Source organism: Rhineura floridana, chromosome 1, assembly GCF_030035675.1.
Source record: "Rhineura floridana isolate rRhiFlo1 chromosome 1, rRhiFlo1.hap2, whole genome shotgun sequence".
Lineage (NCBI taxonomy): Eukaryota > Metazoa > Chordata > Lepidosauria > Squamata > Rhineuridae > Rhineura > Rhineura floridana.
Genome location: NC_084480.1, coordinates 161,486,561 through 161,504,997, shown reverse-complemented (window position 1 = coordinate 161,504,997; position 18,437 = coordinate 161,486,561). Strand labels below are relative to the sequence as shown.

Sequence of the window (18,437 nt, the reverse complement as noted above, 5' to 3'; positions counted from 1 at the left end):
AAAAAAAAATTAAAAGCAACAATAGCTTGTATCTTTTATTGGAACCAAAATTGCATTCCTGTGCAAACTTACATGGATGTAATTTCCACTGAAGTAAGTCAGATTTACTAATTAGTAAACATGCACATTTTGCTACAAACATCACAAAATAGTGAGCAATCTCTGGAGTTCATCAAAACTTTTCAGGCTTGAAGCAAAAAAGAAGGAGGAAATTTTAATAATGCCTAGCAACTCCCCCCTCCCCCGTTTTTATTTTTTGCCTGGAAAAGAGCACTAATATACCATGTGTGTGGGTGAGAAGGTTTTTTAAGTGTTCCACCTCTGACAGGCTTGCTCTGGAGCCTATTAATCTCAGCAGACCAGCTGAGGAAGGAAGAGGCCAAACGATTTTACTTGTAGACCTTAATAGCTGTTTTGTTAGTCGCACTACATAAGATTTTCTGCACATCCGTATGTTAATATAATCGGCAACTAAGGATAGTATTTCATGTATCCGACGAAGGAGATTCTAGTCTAGCAATGCTTATGCCATAATTTAAGTGCCTGAAGCCTTCCTGTCGTTTTAACCAGTATAGTTAAGCAGGCCCACAGCCAGTTTAAAAGTTCCGGAGGGGGACCAAAAAAGAAGGAATATTCTGTAATAAAATTAATTATTTATTTCTTGTAAAAATATTAGGGGCAGAAAACTTTTAGGGGCGGGCGGCTATGGGCCTGTAGTTTCCCCACGGATTCCGTGGGGTGTACTTCTGGCTGGAAATATCGGTATAAATACAGCGCGATGCTACCTAGAACCTGCAACGGATTGACTCCTTGGTAGGACTGTCAAGAAGCATCAGTGTTTCCCAACCTTTTTTATTTTTTTGTTGCTGGACTACAGTTCCCTCCCATAATTCCTGATCATTGACCATGCTGGCTGGGGCTGATGGGAGCTGTAGTCCAGCAACAAAAAGATAAAAAGGTTTGGGAAGATGGGGGAAGAGAAGAATACGTATTTAAGCCGTACCCCCTCACTATCACGTGACGATTGACCCGGAAGTGAATCGTACCCACGTGAGGGAAGACAGAGAGGTGAAATCAATGCCTGCGCAGCAAGAACTGCGGATCAACGCGGCATTTGCTGCACGTTACGGACGGTACCGGCGGCGTGAGGAGCTGCAACGGCGTGAGTAGTGGAGAGAGTGACATGGCTCTGTCCTGTTCCGAGAGGCAGCTGAACTGAGGAGCCTCACTTTTTGTGATGCTAGTAATGGCTTGCCTTGTTTCTTCTTTTTCCTCTACAGTGCAAGATCGTTATGGAGATGCGGATGAAGATGAGGAGTCGAGTTCGGAATCGGAGTCAGGTGAGGAAAAGGAGGTGAGTCAGAGTTGGAATTTTGTTTTTGTTCTGAGTTGTGGGCTGACAGGGGAGTCCTGGTTCAATCTAATAGGTGAAGAAAAGCGTTTCTCGGTGTGCGTGTTGACTGTCGGATCCTCACCTGGAGGTAGCTATAGGTGTTTCCCATATATGTGATGTTAAGAGACAGTGGTTCATATGTAGCAAGATAGCGTTTCGCCTGTTTATTTGTGTGTTACTACATTGCCATAGTAGGCTGAAGCCTCAGCAGTCCCAGTTACTTTCTGGAGATAAGAGATCTTTGCTGACTGTGGATGTTTAGTTGGTTAGAAGGAGGCTTGGTGTTTTGTGTTTTTTTGTTCTTCCCTCTTGCCTAACAAGAATGCCAAATCCAATTTTACCTGCTTACTGTACCTTTGAGAGGGGGGTACTTACTGGAAAAGGCATGAAGATGTCTTGAATAACTATACTATTTCCCCCCCCCCAAGTTTCCTCCTAACTTGATCTCTTTTCTTGTGGCAGAAACTTGACTCGAAACTGGATCGTGCTTTTTACAACACACTGGCCTTGCTGAAAACCAAGGACCCCCAGATTTATCAGAAGGATGCCACATTTTACAGTGAAGAAGGTAACTGCAGCTCCTGTTAATGAATTTTTTACTTGAGGGCAACTGTTCCTGTTTGTGATACGAATGATTTTTAAGAAGATTATCTGTTCTTGGGAGGGTTCTGCCGGCAACTCCTTTTTCCTGGAATTGTTTGTTGGTCATCTATGATTGCTCTGTCCTCAGATTCTTCCTCAGACAGTGAGGGTGAGAAGCCACCCTCAAAGAAGAAAGAAAACCCCATGTTTCTGAAGGACTATGAGAGGAAGGTCATCCTGGAGAAGGCAGGGTAAGGCGTGAAAAATCAGGTTGTCTGCCATGTTAAACTCCCTACAGGTATCGCTTAACAATGTTCACTTAATAGCCATACTTAGGGTGAATTTATGTGATCTTTTCCATAATTTTTTCGCATCAACTTCCAACACACATATACATCTAACTCAGGATAGGACTTTGTGCATCTGATGAAGTGGACATTAATTCATGGAAGTTCATAACATCTGTAATTCATGTGTTAAGGCTATAAAGGTTCCACAAGACTTTGTTGATCTTAACACCTGTCTCTCTAAGATCATATTTCATTATTTCATAAGAGAGGTTAACTAAATTAAGTCATAGTAAATCAATGATGCTGTTCTTTGTGCAAACATGCTGTCAAGTATGTTAACTAAATTGGCCATATTTGTATACTTGAACTTAATTTGTGTGTTGTTTGACCATAGGTGTTCTTGTGTAGCATTTGGAATTTGTTGGTAGGGGAAAATAACGTTGAGGATCAGGGAAAAGTGTATACCAGACATTTATTCCACTTTAAACAGTCGCTTCACCCAAAGGATCCTGGGAAGAGTAGTTTGTGAAGATAGCTCAGAGTTCTTGGGAGACTCCTGTTCTCACAGAGCTACAACTGTCGGTTTGGTTTAACAATCAATCCCTCTTCCCAGAGCACTCTAGCAATTGTAGCTCTGTGAGCAGAATAGGGGTATCCTACAATTCTCAGCACCTTTCACAAACTATACTTCCCAGGGTTGTTTGGTGGAAACCATGACTACTTACTGGAATAAATGTCTGGTGTGAATGTGGTCTAGATATGTTGAAGGTGTTCCACTGAGTATGGGCATCTTAGCCTGTGAGTCATGAGAAAATCCACAGCTTATTTGTTGTTTTAAAGGCCCGTATTTTCAGTGCAACAGTGTCAAGAAAATATGAACTTGTGATATTCTACATTCTATTCTATGATTGAGGCTGCCAAGCTTCTGTAGGTTTGTTTAATGAATTTCTAGCTCACCTTTTTAGGGCATATGTTCTCTCAAGTCAGGTTTCAACAAATCAGTACGGTACAACATTAAAATTTCAGCATTTAAAATAGCAGTAAAAATAATTAACGTTGAAACAACAGTAGTAGATAAAACAGGTCTTAAATACAACAAACATGAAATACCTGAATACAGAAAAAGTCTTTAGGAATTTCTAAAGGCCAACTGAGAGAAGGCCACATTGATTTCCTTGGGAGAGCATTTCAGGGATATGGGGCCACCAAAGGGAAGATAATTGATTAGAACATTTCTGTTCCACCATTGTAGTCTAAATGCATTACTAGGGTTGCAAATTCATAAGAAACAGTGCAAAACAGTTAAAAGGCAGAGAGGGTCCCTCTGCTGTAGATTTTAGCATTTTTTGCCACGGTATTACTACAGCATCTGTTATTCAAGGAAATTGGGAATTGCTTATCTTCCAAGAAAAACATTTCATAAACTGGAAGGCTATCAGCATTCTGAAAGGATAGCTGTCTGCCAGGATCCTTTTGGTAGTTCAAATTTTCCTTTATAAAGGGTGCCATATGTATATTTCCCCACTTAGTTCTACACGTGTTGATATTTGCATTATGTTTCTGTGCACTTGGAAGTGCAGGTAATACTGAGTATGGCTCAACATTGTGTTTTGTTGGCATGCTGTGCTTATGGAAAGCTGAACTAAAACACAGGAAGGAGAGGAATGTTCCAAGATCATCTTCTGTAGTGCAACTCAGGGGGCAGGTGATACTTCCTGAAATTGCTAATATCTTCTTTGTCACTACTCGCATGGTAATGGCCAGACTGGGCCCAGGTTCTTGATAGTCTAAAGCAGACCTGAACTCTGAGACGGGCAACTTGAAAGACGTGGCAAAGTTACACGACACAGAGTGCAATTCAACATGACAACACTCCCCCTTTGGGGGAATGTCTGGGTCCTGGCTCACTGGACCAGCCAAAATGTGTAGACCTTTGCATTTCACCCAGAGCCATTTCTCCTAACAACTGTGCAGCACTCTTGTACTTTCAGCAAGACCATCCCATACTTTTCTCCCTCGGGTCATGTCCAGGGGAGGCTCCAGTCAGACGGAACAGCAGCCCTCCCTCTGTGCAAGGAAGTAGCTTAGCTATAGCTGCTATTCTTAGTATTTGCAATGCTGTAATTGGAGCTGAATTAATTTGATCTCACTTCTCTTCAGACGTTTCTCCTGTTGAGTGTCCAATAGTCTCTCAATACATCTCTGTATTTGACATCAAATGATGTTTTGATTTCAATATTTGAGGGTGATTGACATTGAAATGTCAAGTATTTGTAGACATTTATCTACATACCTCCCCATCTATCTTCACCACTGTAGCGAGTCCAGATTTTCTTATTTGTGCTTCGTCTCTATGGTGGCCTGGACTGGACAGAGTAGAAAGGCCCTACTATCTGGCAAATGCTTAGTAGGTTCACACCAGTCCAGCCTATAAAGTGAGTGCAAGCGCACCCTGTCTCTCTAGAATCTCCCAGTGTGGGCCTGATTGTGAGCACTTTGCCACATGTGAGATGACTGTGTTAGAGGTTCAGAAAAATGAGATAAAACTGTGGGTGTGGGTGTTTTCTCCACATACAAGTTTCCAGGGGAAGGGTAGAAGGATGGATCTGTCAACTCAGTAACTTTCTTTTTTTCTACAGTAAATATGAGGATGAAGAAAATGAGAGAGGAGAAACAATTAAAAATCAGAAGGTGAGGCTGAGAATCTGTGTGGATTTTGGGCAAGGGATCCCATCTGAGCTGGTCTTGGTGTGGGCTCCCTTCTACAGTTGTCGGTGAACTGCATTGTTTCATGGGAATTCTTGACTCATATGGCACACGGCATTAATCATCTCACTTTTGTCTTGTCCCCCGCCTGCTGCAATTTCCAAGAGTTATGTAGAAGAACAGAAGCAGCTTAAGGAGAGGTGAGCCAAGAACTGGGATGTTGAGGGTGGGGTAACTAGGAGGCAGACCTGGCAACATAATAAGTTTGTGGTCATTATCCCCCCCCCCAAAGTATTCCTCTTTTTGCAGTGATTAATTTCTAAAAAGGTGCACAAGGGATCCGCCCTTCCTGGAAGGCTTCCTCCCAAACACTACACTATGGTTATATACTGTGGTTATATAATGGGGAGAAAAATATACTCTGCGCATGCTTAGCAGCCCCTCTCTTTTTTTTACTTCAAAGTTCCCTGTACTGAGCATTGGAAATAGATTCTGAGGCCAAGACCTGGTTCCAAAGTAAGCCCACATTTTTCCCTTCTGAGCTGGGCTTTTTCTAAACACTTACAGCTGGAGTATCTCTGCAGGGTTTCCCCCGAGCACAGTGTGGTGGGCTGTCAGGGAAGCTTATGATACTGCTACACTGGCCCTGGTTTGTCATAGTCTTTGGGCCCTGTTCCATGTAGTGCTTTTTACCCTTTAAGCTTACAAGACCCCTAGCCTTGAATGAGTGCTTCTAAATCTCCCTTTGACCCCCCCCACAGCTTCCAGAAGTTTGTGGCCGACAGTGATGAAGATGAGGGTGAATGTGGCAGCTTGTCCTTCCTGCAGAAACGGACCAAAAGTAAAGAGGAGAAGGTGTGTGTGTGAGGAAGTGTTGAGTTCCAAGCTCTTTTAGTGCTCTTTCATCAAGCCAGGCGGGGCTCTCATGCATCTCTTCGGGTGGGTGGGCATCCTATCTTCTCTTCACAGTTCTCCAGATTACCTGGAGCCCAAGAGGTCTCTTGAGGTATCATGCTTGGAGATGGCATGTAATATAACTGCTTCCTTCCTGATAATGTGTGGTAGATGTTGTTATGCCTTAAGGTGGCCTTGGCAGTGCCTGGTTTTTGATGTCTTGAGTAAGTAAGGACAAATTCTATGTTACGGGGGCAGGAGATGAGGGACCTGAAGATGGGTATAAATATTTTAGTAATCACTTAACTTTGACATTTATTTTAATATTCAACTCAAGGTGCCTACCATTAGTCAGGGTCAGGGTGGTGTATGACATCTCTGTTCTCCCCTCAGGAGCACGAGGAGACAGACTACATCAGCTGGTTGAAAGGTCAAGAGATGCCACAAGCAGAGCAGGCGCTTCAGGACCTGGTAAGTAATGGGCTGGGGAACCACCTTTTGTGGATGACTCTGGCCATCAGCAAGGCAGTGGCAGGTGGCCAAATTTGCCTCTGTATGACCACTATTTGGTTCATGGCTTCTTCCTAATGAATTAAGACATAATTTTCTTAAAACCTCGGCAAGTTATGGCAACTCCCAGAAGTATGTGAGGCCTGCATAGTCTCTCCTAGGAAAGTCAGTGTGTTGGTCTGCGGTTTTCATTTGGGAACAGCAAGTAAGCCAAGGAAAGGGACCTGACCATTTACTGTCTCTTATCATGGCCCTTGGGCTGATCTAATTGCTGACCATTCCAGTAAAGTAACAGAGTGGAATTGCACATCTTGATGCAGAACGTTTCATGTCATGTTGACTCCCGAGTACTGCTAAATCCACATCTTGAGAGGTTCTCTGTTAGCCTGAGGTTAGGATGACACTTTTCTAAATAAGCAAATGTTTCTTCATGTTGGCGCCGGATAGAATGTGTCCATCTCTCCTATCTAAGTCTGTTAGGATGAAATTATAATTCAGGGTATTTTCTGCATCATTCCAGAAACCAACTTTGGGTGTAAACTTGATGCTGATCCTTGCTCATATCTTGAGTGTGGTGAATTTATTTCAGACTTCATCTGTTTCCCCAGGCGCCCCTTAGAGAATACTGGAATGATCCAAAACTGGATGAGGGTGAGCGGTTCTTGCGGGATTACATCTTAAACAGGCGATACAAAGAGGCAGATGATGGAAGGGAGGAAGAGGAGGAGGAGGAAGGGTGAGTGCTGACGGATGGATTTTTGAGGTACTTAAAGACTGAGTAAAACTTTCCCTGGTGGCTCTTTCCCCATCTACTGGTGGTGTGTCTTCCTGGACAAGAATTTATACAAGATCACTTAATGGAAGCAGGCCCTCCCTTAGCATGTGCGGGGCCCGGGGCAAAAGCATAGTTGCCCCCCCCCATGAGCACCACTTTAGTATTTTCTGTTTTTATCTCGATTTGCATACATTATAAATATCTAAAATAATAAATTATAGATAGATCTACGAAATTAAAATGAAATTATCACAACGTAAACAAAAAATGAATTAAGAAAAAAGGAGATGCAGTGGTACTTATGTTTTAGTTGTTGACACTCAAATGAACTAGCGGCACAATTATAATCAAATTCATGCCTCTGTTGTCTCGGCACTATTTTTTTTCTTAACGTGAACAGTACTAGTATAGTCATCTAGATACACTATTTTCATGCTACACTACAATTTTAAAATTGATGTATGACTGAGCCAGCTACCACCACCCAGGGCTCCATTTATTGATGTGAAGAAATCTTGCGTTTTCTAAAACCATAACAAACATTGAATTTACTTTAAAAACTGATACACTACTTACCAGATTACTGATAAATGCTGCTTACCAGATTCTCAAAACATCTAAGCCTATGGTTCAATGTTGCTTACCAGATTCTCAAAACATCTAAGTATTTTGAAATGGTATGAGTATTTACATGAAACACTGAAGTCAGTGGGGAATGAGCAAGAAATTCTGAGAACCAAGATTATCTTTAAAAGCTTGCTAAGTGCGTAGGCTTCCAAAATAAAAATGGCAGTAAACCAAAAATACTAAATTTGTATTGCATGCAGTGGATAATAACTACTTTCAACAACTCCCTGCATAACAGAATGGCAACTCTAGATGCATGTGCATTCTGTGGCTGTTACCTCCTAGGGGATATACCGTATATGAACAAGAAAAATAAAATAGACTTCAGGCTTGTGAGTTGAGTTCTACTAGGTTTTTTATGAGAGGAAGGGCTCATTTTAAAACACTAAATATAGGGGAGCAATGTATAGTTTAGAGCTATACAGGCGGGCCCCACTTATACGGCAGGTTCCGTTCTGGACTCCCGCCATAAAGCGGAAATCGCCGAAAAGCAGAACCCCATTGAGTATAATGGGGCGCGTTGCACAAAAATGCCGCAAAAGTGGCAAAATCAGCTTTAAAACGGGGAATGAAAGCCGCCGCATTAGTGGAACGCCGGGAAGTGAAGCCCTACTGTACACGCTCTTGATAGGAGAGGTTTCCTCGCTCCGTCATTTTCTAATGCAAAGCAGGCTTTCAGCATAGAGCTACGAAAAAGGCTAGAGTGGCAGATGTCAGTTTCAGCGTCCACAGAGAACCACGGCTGCGATCAACTTACAATTGAATACGGGCAGTTCAGGCTGTGCGGCTCATAGAGACAAGGATCAGAAAGTGCCGCTCACGATTTGACGCCCAAGGACAGCAATGCCACCTCCCTGGCCGCCTCTTTTGCACTACCTCACAGGATTCCTGCGCTCGCCCGCCTGCACGCCCGCCTGCACGCCCGCCTGCACGCCCGCCTGCACGCCCGCCTGCACGCCCGCCTGCACGCCCGCCTGCACGCCCGCCTGCACGCCCGCCTGCACGCCCGCCTGCACGCCCGCCTGCACGCCCGCCTGCACGCCCGCCTGCACGCCCGCCTGCACGCCCGCCTGCACGCCCGCCTGCACGCCCGCCTGCACGCCCGCCTGCACGCCCGCCTGCACGCCCGCTTTCTGATTCTCATCAGCATAGATGGAACTATGGCAAAAGAGGAGCTGTGTTGGCACGCTTGCCTGCATGAACTTGTGGGATATAAAACCTGTCAGATTCATTGGTAGAGGAGCAAGATTTGCTACTGCAGCTGTTTTTGGTTTTGTGCTTAGTTTTGGTCTTATTAAAAATAGAGTTCATATCATTTGTATATAAGACCAGTCATGAAGAGAAAGAGAATGATCACTTAAGTATAAGTAAGTATTTCAGAAGGAATGGAACTTTCAGCCCTCAATTTTTGTGGCAATAAATCTTTCCAAAAAGATCTCTGAGGATCTAGCAGCACTGTATCACCTCACTGCCTGTTTACAAATGTACTTTATAGCTGGCTGAAAACTGTAGTCCTGGAGCAAGGCTGTACCCACTCCTTATTAACTAACAGGATAACAACATCACGGGTTTGTTCCTCTAGCTACTGCTGTTAAACTGTACCCACACTGTCTTTCCTGTGTTTCTCACTATATCTGCTGTCACTTCACAGGCTGCAAAATCTTGATTTGATGCAGCAGGCCTTTAAAGATTAACAGGTTGTAGTTTTCTCACCTTAAAGGCCAGACAAGCTGTTTGGGTCATTAACGAGAGCAGATTATGAAAAAATATATCAGTGATGTCATAATCATGAAAGCCAGCAGGATGCATTTTCAGTTTTTCTAGTTTCCAGCCAGACTTTAAATTACGTCCAGGCTAACAACATAGTTACTTGTCCCATCATATTGTATCCATATCTGCAGTCTTCCCAGAGACTTTGCTTTAGCTCCTGTTGGTTGCACAAGAGAATGTATGGCTGTTGTGAGCAATTGGAGCCTGTTTTTGTGGGGTTATTGTCGGGGCAAGGACACAGGCTGAATGCAGATGGTACGGCCTCTGTCTCACTTTATTGTTGCAAGCTACTCTTGGAGATATTTGTCAGACAAATGGGATTTAAATATAATGCATTCTCTAGAAAATTATCAGGCCACAATTTTGATAAGATCACCATTGGAACTAGCACGTAGTCCAGGGATTGTGCTTGGATAGCGATGGAATTTCTTGGTCCACTTGCAGTTATGTGGTAGAAATAGAGTGACGTTCAGTACAGATTCCCATCTTTTAGAAAACGGGAATCCATTTGTGTGTTCTTGGTGTATGTTATAGACGCTGGGCTGTATTCAGCTAAGAGCTACCCATGAAATTAATGAACCTAAGTTAATCATGTCTAACTTCAATGGGTCTGCTCTGACTAGGTCAAACATTGACTATCACCCACTCTTTCCCTCTTGTGCTGGCTCTCTACAGGGTACCTGGGGCACAGCTGGCTGTGTCAGATTCATCTGATGAGGGCGAACTGTTCTTAAAGAAGCAAGAGGATTTCGAGCGCAAGTACAACTTCCGCTTTGAAGAACCTGAGGCCCAGTTGGTAAGAGCAATATTCTCTGCCCATGTGGGACTAGGAAGTTGGGTCCTCTATACTGGAATGACTCTGGGGCCGTTCTAGTATGAGTGCTGAGGAGAAATGTCTGGGCAAGATCTTGTGAGGAGACTAGGATTCTGAAGGGAATACCCTGGGGCTCTCCTCTCCCACGTTATCTGAAAAATGTGAAGTTGAAGGGGTGTCCTGTTCTTTTCTCCTACGGTACCACCAGGTGAAAACATATCCTCGTATCATTACAACTTCAGTGCGCCGGAAGGATGAGCGCCGGAAGGAGAAGCGCCAGGAGATTCATGAGCGCAAGAGGAAAGTGAGTTCCTTCTGGATATGAATAGAGGAGGGTCAGCTACATTGGCTTTTGCCTTGTATAGAACTGGGTGCCAGGTTGACCAGACAATAGCTTATCCCATAATACTGTGCTTTGTCCATTTTAAAAGGAGAGGGAACAAAAGCAGGAGGAGCTGAAGCAGCTGAAGAACCTGAAACGCCGGGAGATTCTGGAACGGTTGGAGAAGCTGTGTGAGATGACTGGTAGCGCAGCCAGCACCTTCCAAGAAGGGGACCTGGAAGGGGACTTTGACCCCACCCAGCATGACCAGCTCATGGCGGTGAGCACACATTCTGCACCACCGCTCAGGCCTCTGTCTGGCAGCCAGGTTCAAACTCCAAAATACTGGGGAAGTACAGTTGTTAAGGTCACATGTCATTTAGGCAATAATTGATATGGTGTGGTTTCCTATGCTGTCATCAATTCCAGCTTTGCCACTATCTTGGCATTCAATGGCTGTCAATGGCAGAGGGGTGCACCTGTGAAATGCCGTTGGGATCCTTCCCACAGGGCACTTGATGACAGAATGGCCCTACTGGTCAGGAGGGTATAGTCCAGCTAGAGAAGAAGCTTTTACTCAGTGCTTAACTTCTCTTGCCTAGTTCCTAATTGGTGGTTGTCTGTAGTTGGGTTGCCTGGTCTCAGTGCCCATCTGTCTCTTCCAGCATTTTAACATTCTTGGAAAGACCTTGTGCTCCCAAGGTGTGTTAAGGATGATATTCCATTGCTGAGAAGTTAGGCACATGTTGCGCTTTGCCCGAATGGGGTGTGTTTTGGTCCAAGTCTCACATTAGTCCCTTAAGAGGGCCTTTCCTTGATTGTCTCAGTGTGTTTTTTATCCTGAGCAGCAGCTAACTCTGGAAGTCTTACACTTCTCTGTTTCCTACAGAAATTCTTTGGGGATGAGTATTATGGAGTTGGTGAGGAAGAGAAACCACAATTTGATACAGAGGAAGGAATTGATGGTATGTTGAGATGCCTTAGAACAAGGGCAAGCTGGCAGCCATGTGAAAGGGGATATGAGTGTTTGAAGTGAGCATTAGAGCCCCTGACTCTAGAACAGCCTTCACCAGCCTGGTCCTGTGGGCTAATGGGAGTTGTACTCCAAAACATGGTGTACGAAACACCACATGGAGGTTGGGAAAGGCTGCTGCAGATTGGCACTAGCTTAGATGGATTTTTAAAAGGCAGTTTCATTTTTCTCAGTAAATATTGGTCACCATAGCTAAACAACTGGGAAATGCAGCAAAATGTTGCCATGTATTCTTAACCCCTAATTGCAGTCCTTCTGTTCAGGATTCCTGGCCACCGTGCTGTTCTCCTGCAGGTCACATTCACTGTACAAAATAATCCATTTTGACTTGATCCAGCAAAGTTCTTGTTAGTCTTCTGACCTCTCATCCTAGTAGATGGAAGACCTTTTGCCATACCTGGGAATGTTTTTGGCCAAGAGAATTGTCAGTGAAGAAAACATGGCTGGGGGGCATGGAAGAGGAAGCCAATCAAAGCACAGGAGTAAAGCCTGAAGTTTTTTGCAGAAGCTGCCTGTGCAGTCTGAATCCAGCTTGAAACTTCTTATTAAAATGAGAGTTAAGCTCCAGAAATCCTTAGGACATGTCCCTTTTTTCTTGCTTAAAGTTAGCTTCATGCCTTAGAAACCAGTGTGCCAAACAGGGGAACTCTGTTTATCCTAACTTTGGATGAGGGATTCTGAATCATTACTGAATGTCTCTTCCTGGGCTGAGTGAGCTTCAGAAAGCTAGACCAAAGGAACCATTACTTAGAAAACATAAAATGATTTATTTGTCTCCATCCCTAATCTAGATGAATGGAATTGGGACAAGTGGACAGGAAAGGATGGTTCTGAAGCAGAAGCTGAGATGGGGCTGCAGCAGGAGGAAGAGTATCAGCCACACTGCGAGGATCCTGACTTTGTGGTATATCTGGTTGTTTTCTTAACCAGGTGTCCCAGCTCTGGTAGTGGGTCTCTTGCCCCACTGTCACTCTTGCATTGTAGCCCTGGATTGGCAGAAACTGATGCTTGTGACAGCGAGGGTAAATATTCGGTGAAGTAAAGCTATAGTCTCTGGCCAGGCCTATGTCCAATGTGTGACCAGAATACCTCTCTGTGGATCTGAGGAGACTTTGCAGAAACGGTGACACCTAAAGGCATAAAGGATGGGGATGGGGGGGTGAGGCTGAAACTGTGGGAAAGGGGCAGGCTTTGTGCAGCTGCCATCATAACTTTTCATGAGGTGTCAGCAGGCTTTGCTGCCAAGTCTTCTTTTGGATGCAGCAATTGCATCCAGACTTTCTTCCACGTGAGCTGGAGATGTCTTAATGAAGAGAGATGAAACCTGAATTTCTCAGGAGCCTTTTGCAGACAAAGTGAGCCTTACTAGCATCCAACAGTAGTATACTCAAAGGGTGAAGTTGGCATTCTATATGCTAAAACAGATTGAGGACAAGAGATGCCCATGGGGGACCAGTGAGCCATGGACAGCAGCTCCTTGTTGGATGTCTGAAGAATTGGGACCAGGAGAGCAGGGAGGTTTTCTCTCCTCTCCTACCTGGCTTTGTTGTAGTCACATGAAATGACACTTATTTCTCCTGTCTGCACCCCTCCACCCCTTCAGATGGATGCAGATTATGATCCCTCTCAGCAGCCCGGCCCATCAAGAAAGAAGCGGAAGCTGGAGGTCCCCCTTCTAGGCAAGAAGAAGCGCAGGTCACATTTTGCAGAGGCCATCAGTCAGGAAAAAAAACCCTTTGACCCTGGTAAGGATGTCAGATGGGCTGGCATTTGGTGGCATCTTTTACCCAGAGAACTTTTCCCAGGTCAGGTGTTAATTGTATTTGATAATTGTTGGAGCTCCCCCGCCCTCCCGCTCCCTCCCCCGCCCTCCCGCTCCCTCCCCGATAGAGATTTCAGTGACAAATGGGACAGTTCTGACTGTGCATCCGCATCCAACAAGATGTAGTAGAGCCCGTATCAGCCCGTATTAAGAATGAAGGCGTGATGGTGTTGATACCTGTGTCCCTTCAGTACCCCAAATTCAAGCCAGCCCCATTGCTCTCCCTGTGGCCCAAGTGAGCTTCCTCATGCCATCTCCTGAGCATTAGAGCTCTTACCCAGCTGTACCGAAATGCACAAAAACTCTCAGACTTCAAGCAGCTTGGCTTTTGCTCTCAGAGGGAGCCCACCTCAACTACAGTCCCTTTCATGGTGTTTTGGGAAAGGATGACCATGTGCACGGAAGAGAACAGCCCAAAGCTGATAAGCCCAACTTGCTTTCCCATATTAACTATGCAGTGCTTGGTGCCCAGTTATGACAAATATAATAAACTACTTTACGTTAAAGGTGACTAGTGTAAAGTGTAGAAGAAGTTACCGCAACAATAAAACTAATCTTGGGCTTCTTGGTTTTGCATTATACACTTCAGCTAAAGGTACAAGCATAACTTAAAACACCTTAGTATGGGGCAGAAGTTGCTTTTATTTGTAACACCTGCATTGCACCTGAGCTAAGGTGTGGTTCCTCTAACGTTTTTAAAGTTAACCATTTTGGGGCATCAGATATATCTGGAGTACCTGTTACCGCACCACCTTGGAGGCGTGGTGAACCATCCTTTCATTTATCCCATAGAAAATGCTGCATAAAAATGGTACATGTCACAAAACATCAAGGGAAACTGAAGCTGCAACTGTAAAAAGGCTTCTACTCCACCTTTGCCCAAGCAGACATAGCAATTCTTTATCAAGCATGAAGCAGGTAGACTAGTCCCTTGCACTTTTGCTCAGTTAGTAAGGTGTTGGGAGTTAGATTGTGAGGAGCTTGGGTGTAAATCTCTGCTTGGTCACAGAACATGGTTCTGTCACTATCTTGCAGCCTGACCTAGTTCATAGGGTTATTGTAATGAAGGAGGGGGAGAGGACACCATGTAAGCTGCTGCAAGGTTGTTGGAGGAATGGCAGAACAAAAATGAAGGAATCTCCTCTTTCCTGTTGTGTCCGGATAACCTGGACTTGTTTTTCCAAATGTGGACACTTATAGATGGCGGCTTAGAGAGCAGTCATGTTTGACTGCCTTGGGCTTTGGACCCACCTTTAGCCCCAGCCAGCCTGTTTCTTTCACCGTGTCTTTGTTGCTCCTCTTTCTTTGTATCTCTTTCTCGATTTTTCCTTCTCTCTCCTGAAGTCAAGGTGTGGCCCACCAATGAACGGTGGCATTATGCACAGCCCCTGCCTCCCATGAGCGGCACTACAGCTGGTCCATTGGTTGTATTCACTGGGTCCAGCATCCTTCTGGCTGTTCCCTGCTCTTCCCGCCCCTTCCTCGTCTGTTGTCATATTCTTTAGTGCAATTTGCCATGATACTCTGGGCCGCTTCCTTGCCCCTTTTGGCAGCCACCATTGACGAGGTGGGGGAAGCTCATTGCATGATAGCCCCAGCTCACATTGGGAGTTGTACTTAAAAATACAGCTGTATCTATGGTATATGTGTGAAATTCACGAGGATGATTCTTTCTGTAGTGAATATGAAATCTGCCAGTTCTTGTACTGAACTTGTGGGAGTTAACTTTCCATGCTACCCTCACTTGAGGCTGTTCTGGGAATCAGTCCCCTGTGAGGTGGGGTAGGGTGGATGGATTATCTCTCTGCTACTTCTTCCCACCTCCCAGCTTGTCCTTTTTGCTGCGCATCTGGCCAGGAAGATCCTTGAGGAACCAGGGTAGTCCCTTGGCCAGAGGGAAGTGAGTTTTGCTATGGGCTCAGCTCCTGGCCTTGGGTAAGTCCCTGTTTCCTCTTCTCTTTAGCTGTGAACAAGAGAGTGAGAGCTTCAGGGGTCAAATTGTGTGGGCAGGATGTGGTCAGCTCAAGAGCTGGACCTATTTCAGCTTCCACTTAAGGTGAAAGTCTCCTTTTTCTTGTTGTTTGCAGAGACAAAGACATTTGAGCAGTACCTGGATGAGTTCTACCAGCTGGACTATGAGGATCTGATAGAGGACCTACCCTGCCGTTTCAAGTACCATACTGTAATCCCCTGCAGTTATGGGCTCTCGACCAAGGAGGTAGGTAACCTTTCCCTGCTGGAGAGCTGGGGTGGATATTTCTGGAGGATGGAGTGCCAGTTGGTGCAACGTTTACATAAGGAACCAGTGGTTCTTCCTTCTCTAGATTCTGGCAGCTGATGACAAGGAGCTGAACCGCTGGTGTTCTTTGCGGAAAACCTGCATGTACAGGTAAGGGGCAGGAAGATGCTCCTGGGCTCCTGGGAGGAAGGGTGGGATATCCATTAAATAAATAAATACTTGCAGTGGCTACGTTGGGAACTGGCCACAGCTTGGAATAAAATTGGGGGCCTTGCTGTGTCAAGGTGGAATGTGGCATGGGAACTGGGACTCCTGGGATCCAGCACAATTTTGTTTGCACTGAGCGTTGGGACTCACGCTCTAGGTTTTTCAAAGAATTCAAGATTCTTTGGCAATTGATAGTGGGCAGAGGGGCCTGCAAGTGTTGGAATGGGGGGGGGGTGTCCGAGCCATGGAGCAGCACACTGCAACTCTAACTTTAGGCAAAGAGAAGTCTTTTCAAGCCCGTTTTTTGGTTCTGAGCCTGCATTAGGTACTGCCCATTACTTGCCATGGTATTGTCTACAACAATATGGATTACCAACCAGTATAGTAGGCTTTTTTTGAATGTTTCATTTTTCAAAATGAAAACAGGATGGTTAGGTTCAGGCTGCTTCTCATGTGGGGAGCCCAACCTCTTGTATTTTTGTGAAATTGTTTCTTAAGGGTATAATGGTAGGACAGTTGTTCACTCTCTCCATTTGGGGTAATGATGTTTTCTGGGTTTTGTGTCACGGTACTTCAAGAGCTAGGCTTCATGTGTCCCCTTGGTTCTTCTTCCTCTTCCACCCCAAAAACTGAGTGATGTTGGAGTGGGAGGTGGGGAGAGGGTACGTCATGTGTGGCATCTGACCAGAGTATCCTCCATGCAGGTCAGAAAAGGAGGAGCTGCAGGACAAGGCAGCCTACGAGCAGAAAGGCCAAAATGCTTGGAAGAAGAAACACATTCTCAAATCCCTTCAGGCAGAGTATGCATTCCGGGAGTTGGTGGGCTGTTTGGGAATAAGTCTAGCAGTCTGGGCAGCGTTTTGGAGGCCTCAAAATCTTTGGCTCAGGGTCTCGAATGAATCCCAAAGGAATCTCATTTAATTATCTGGAATAAACCATAACCCTGCACCACCATTACACTGCTGCTCAAATCTTTATTAACCTTGTCAGCTAGCCTGCCTGCTTATATTCCGCTGGCAGAGAGCAAGCGCCCCAGGGCATCAGTGCCTTTTGTTGAATGGTGTATGTAAAGCAATCTGGGAGACTCAAGTGAGTCAAAAGCAAATGGTATAGTGGGAGTTAATTGAAGACAAAAAGCCAATTAGAAGTATTTGGAGAGGGTTGTTCCTGAATCCAGATAGGATGATGAGATGAGCACCCTGCCATCTGGAGCAGTATTCTCTCTTCACTTGAACCACACTCAGGAATACTTGAGTCTCCCTCGGCTCCTCCTGCTTGGCTACTAATGCCATCTTGCTTGCCACTTCTGGCCCTCTTTTATGCAGCTACTGGATCTAATCCACTTGCCCTTTAATAGTTCTAGAGAGGGACTTGAAGGCCCTTGGCATGGAAGGAAGTAATGAAGTTTGTTCTTCCCTGTCCTCTGAAATTTGACTTCTGGTTCTGAGCTGAAATTCTTGGGTGTTCTCTCCATTCTTTTTCATTCCTCTTTCACTCTGCAGTGTGATAGTAACCCCACAAGATCTGCATTATATTTATTTAACTGCCTTTTCTCCTTTCAGGGTGGAAGAGGTAGAAGATGCAAAGAAACCTTCAGGCAAGAAAGGAAAGAACAGAGAGAAGGCAACATGTCAGGGCCTGCCTTCTAAAGAGCTGCACCTGCCCAGAACTGGATGCGAGGAGGAAGGGCTGCTGCTTCGCAAGGGAGACACCAGAATGAAACAAGTTCCAACCATCAGCAAGGAACTGGAGATTGCTTCCCCAGAGGGCCTTATTTCTGCCCACGCCAGTGTCCAGAGACCAAAGAAGAGAAGCAGGAAGGGGCTGGTTCTGGGCACCAAGGTGCGGGTGGGGGGCTTGGAGTTCAGCCGCCAGCGGCTCCAAGCCTACGGCCTCAATCCCAAGCGTCTGCACTATCGCCAACTGCTCCGTGAGAAAAGGCGGAGGAAGCCTAAGGAGGGCTCCAGACAGACTCAGCAGGGCCGGGCAAGCCAAGCCTCTTGTCTTCAGAGCAACCCTACTTTGACACCATCTCCTTCCGTGGAGGTGTGATCTGTTTGATTGCTAGAAGTGATGGTGGGGCTCTAGCCTGGTTCCTACGCCCCAAAGCTCAGTGCCTCTGGGCTCCGCAGTGGGATGATCAGGTTGATTTGTTTTGTAGAATGATTCAAATACACACTGTATTGAATCCCTTTGTTCCTCTTCACTTTTTGTGTTGGTTTGAGTGCATGTTGCTTTTCTGCTATGCCTTTAAGCCTGGGCCCATTACGGTGGCTGCTTCCACATCACTTCTTGTTTGCTCACTCCTTACACAGCATCCAGACAGAATTGTTGTCATCTCATTGCATTCCACTGTTTTCTGTGCTGGCCTCCCATGGCTTTTCCAGACTTGATTCGCAATAAAGTGCATTTGTAGCGCCAGCCATGTCCTGCGTGGATTGGCAAGATGCTTA

The 18,437-nt window shown here is 45.3% G+C and overlaps 1 protein-coding gene across 2 annotated transcripts; it reads left to right on the top strand.

The window, feature by feature from the left end:
* Positions 1–935: 935 nt before the first annotated feature.
* Positions 936–18,302, top strand: KRI1 (KRI1 homolog). 2 transcript variants are annotated; one of them, XM_061582880.1, is made up of 19 exons: positions 936–1,162; positions 1,281–1,354; positions 1,856–1,961; positions 2,124–2,226; positions 4,905–4,956; positions 5,137–5,171; positions 5,733–5,826; positions 6,259–6,336; positions 6,984–7,111; positions 10,223–10,343; positions 10,570–10,665; positions 10,793–10,963; positions 11,573–11,648; positions 12,508–12,620; positions 13,320–13,461; positions 15,626–15,756; positions 15,863–15,927; positions 16,689–16,784; positions 17,547–18,302. In XM_061582880.1, the coding sequence occupies exons 1-19, from the start codon at positions 1,078–1,080 to the stop codon at positions 18,034–18,036; spliced, it is 2,256 nt and encodes a 751-aa protein (XP_061438864.1). In that variant the 5' UTR covers positions 936–1,077; the 3' UTR covers positions 18,037–18,302. The 2 variants fall into 2 exon arrangements, with proteins under 2 accessions (XP_061438864.1, XP_061438873.1); XM_061582889.1 differs by having other exon boundaries at positions 1,078–1,162; positions 1,281–1,340.
* The last annotated feature ends 135 nt before the right edge of the window (positions 18,303–18,437 follow it).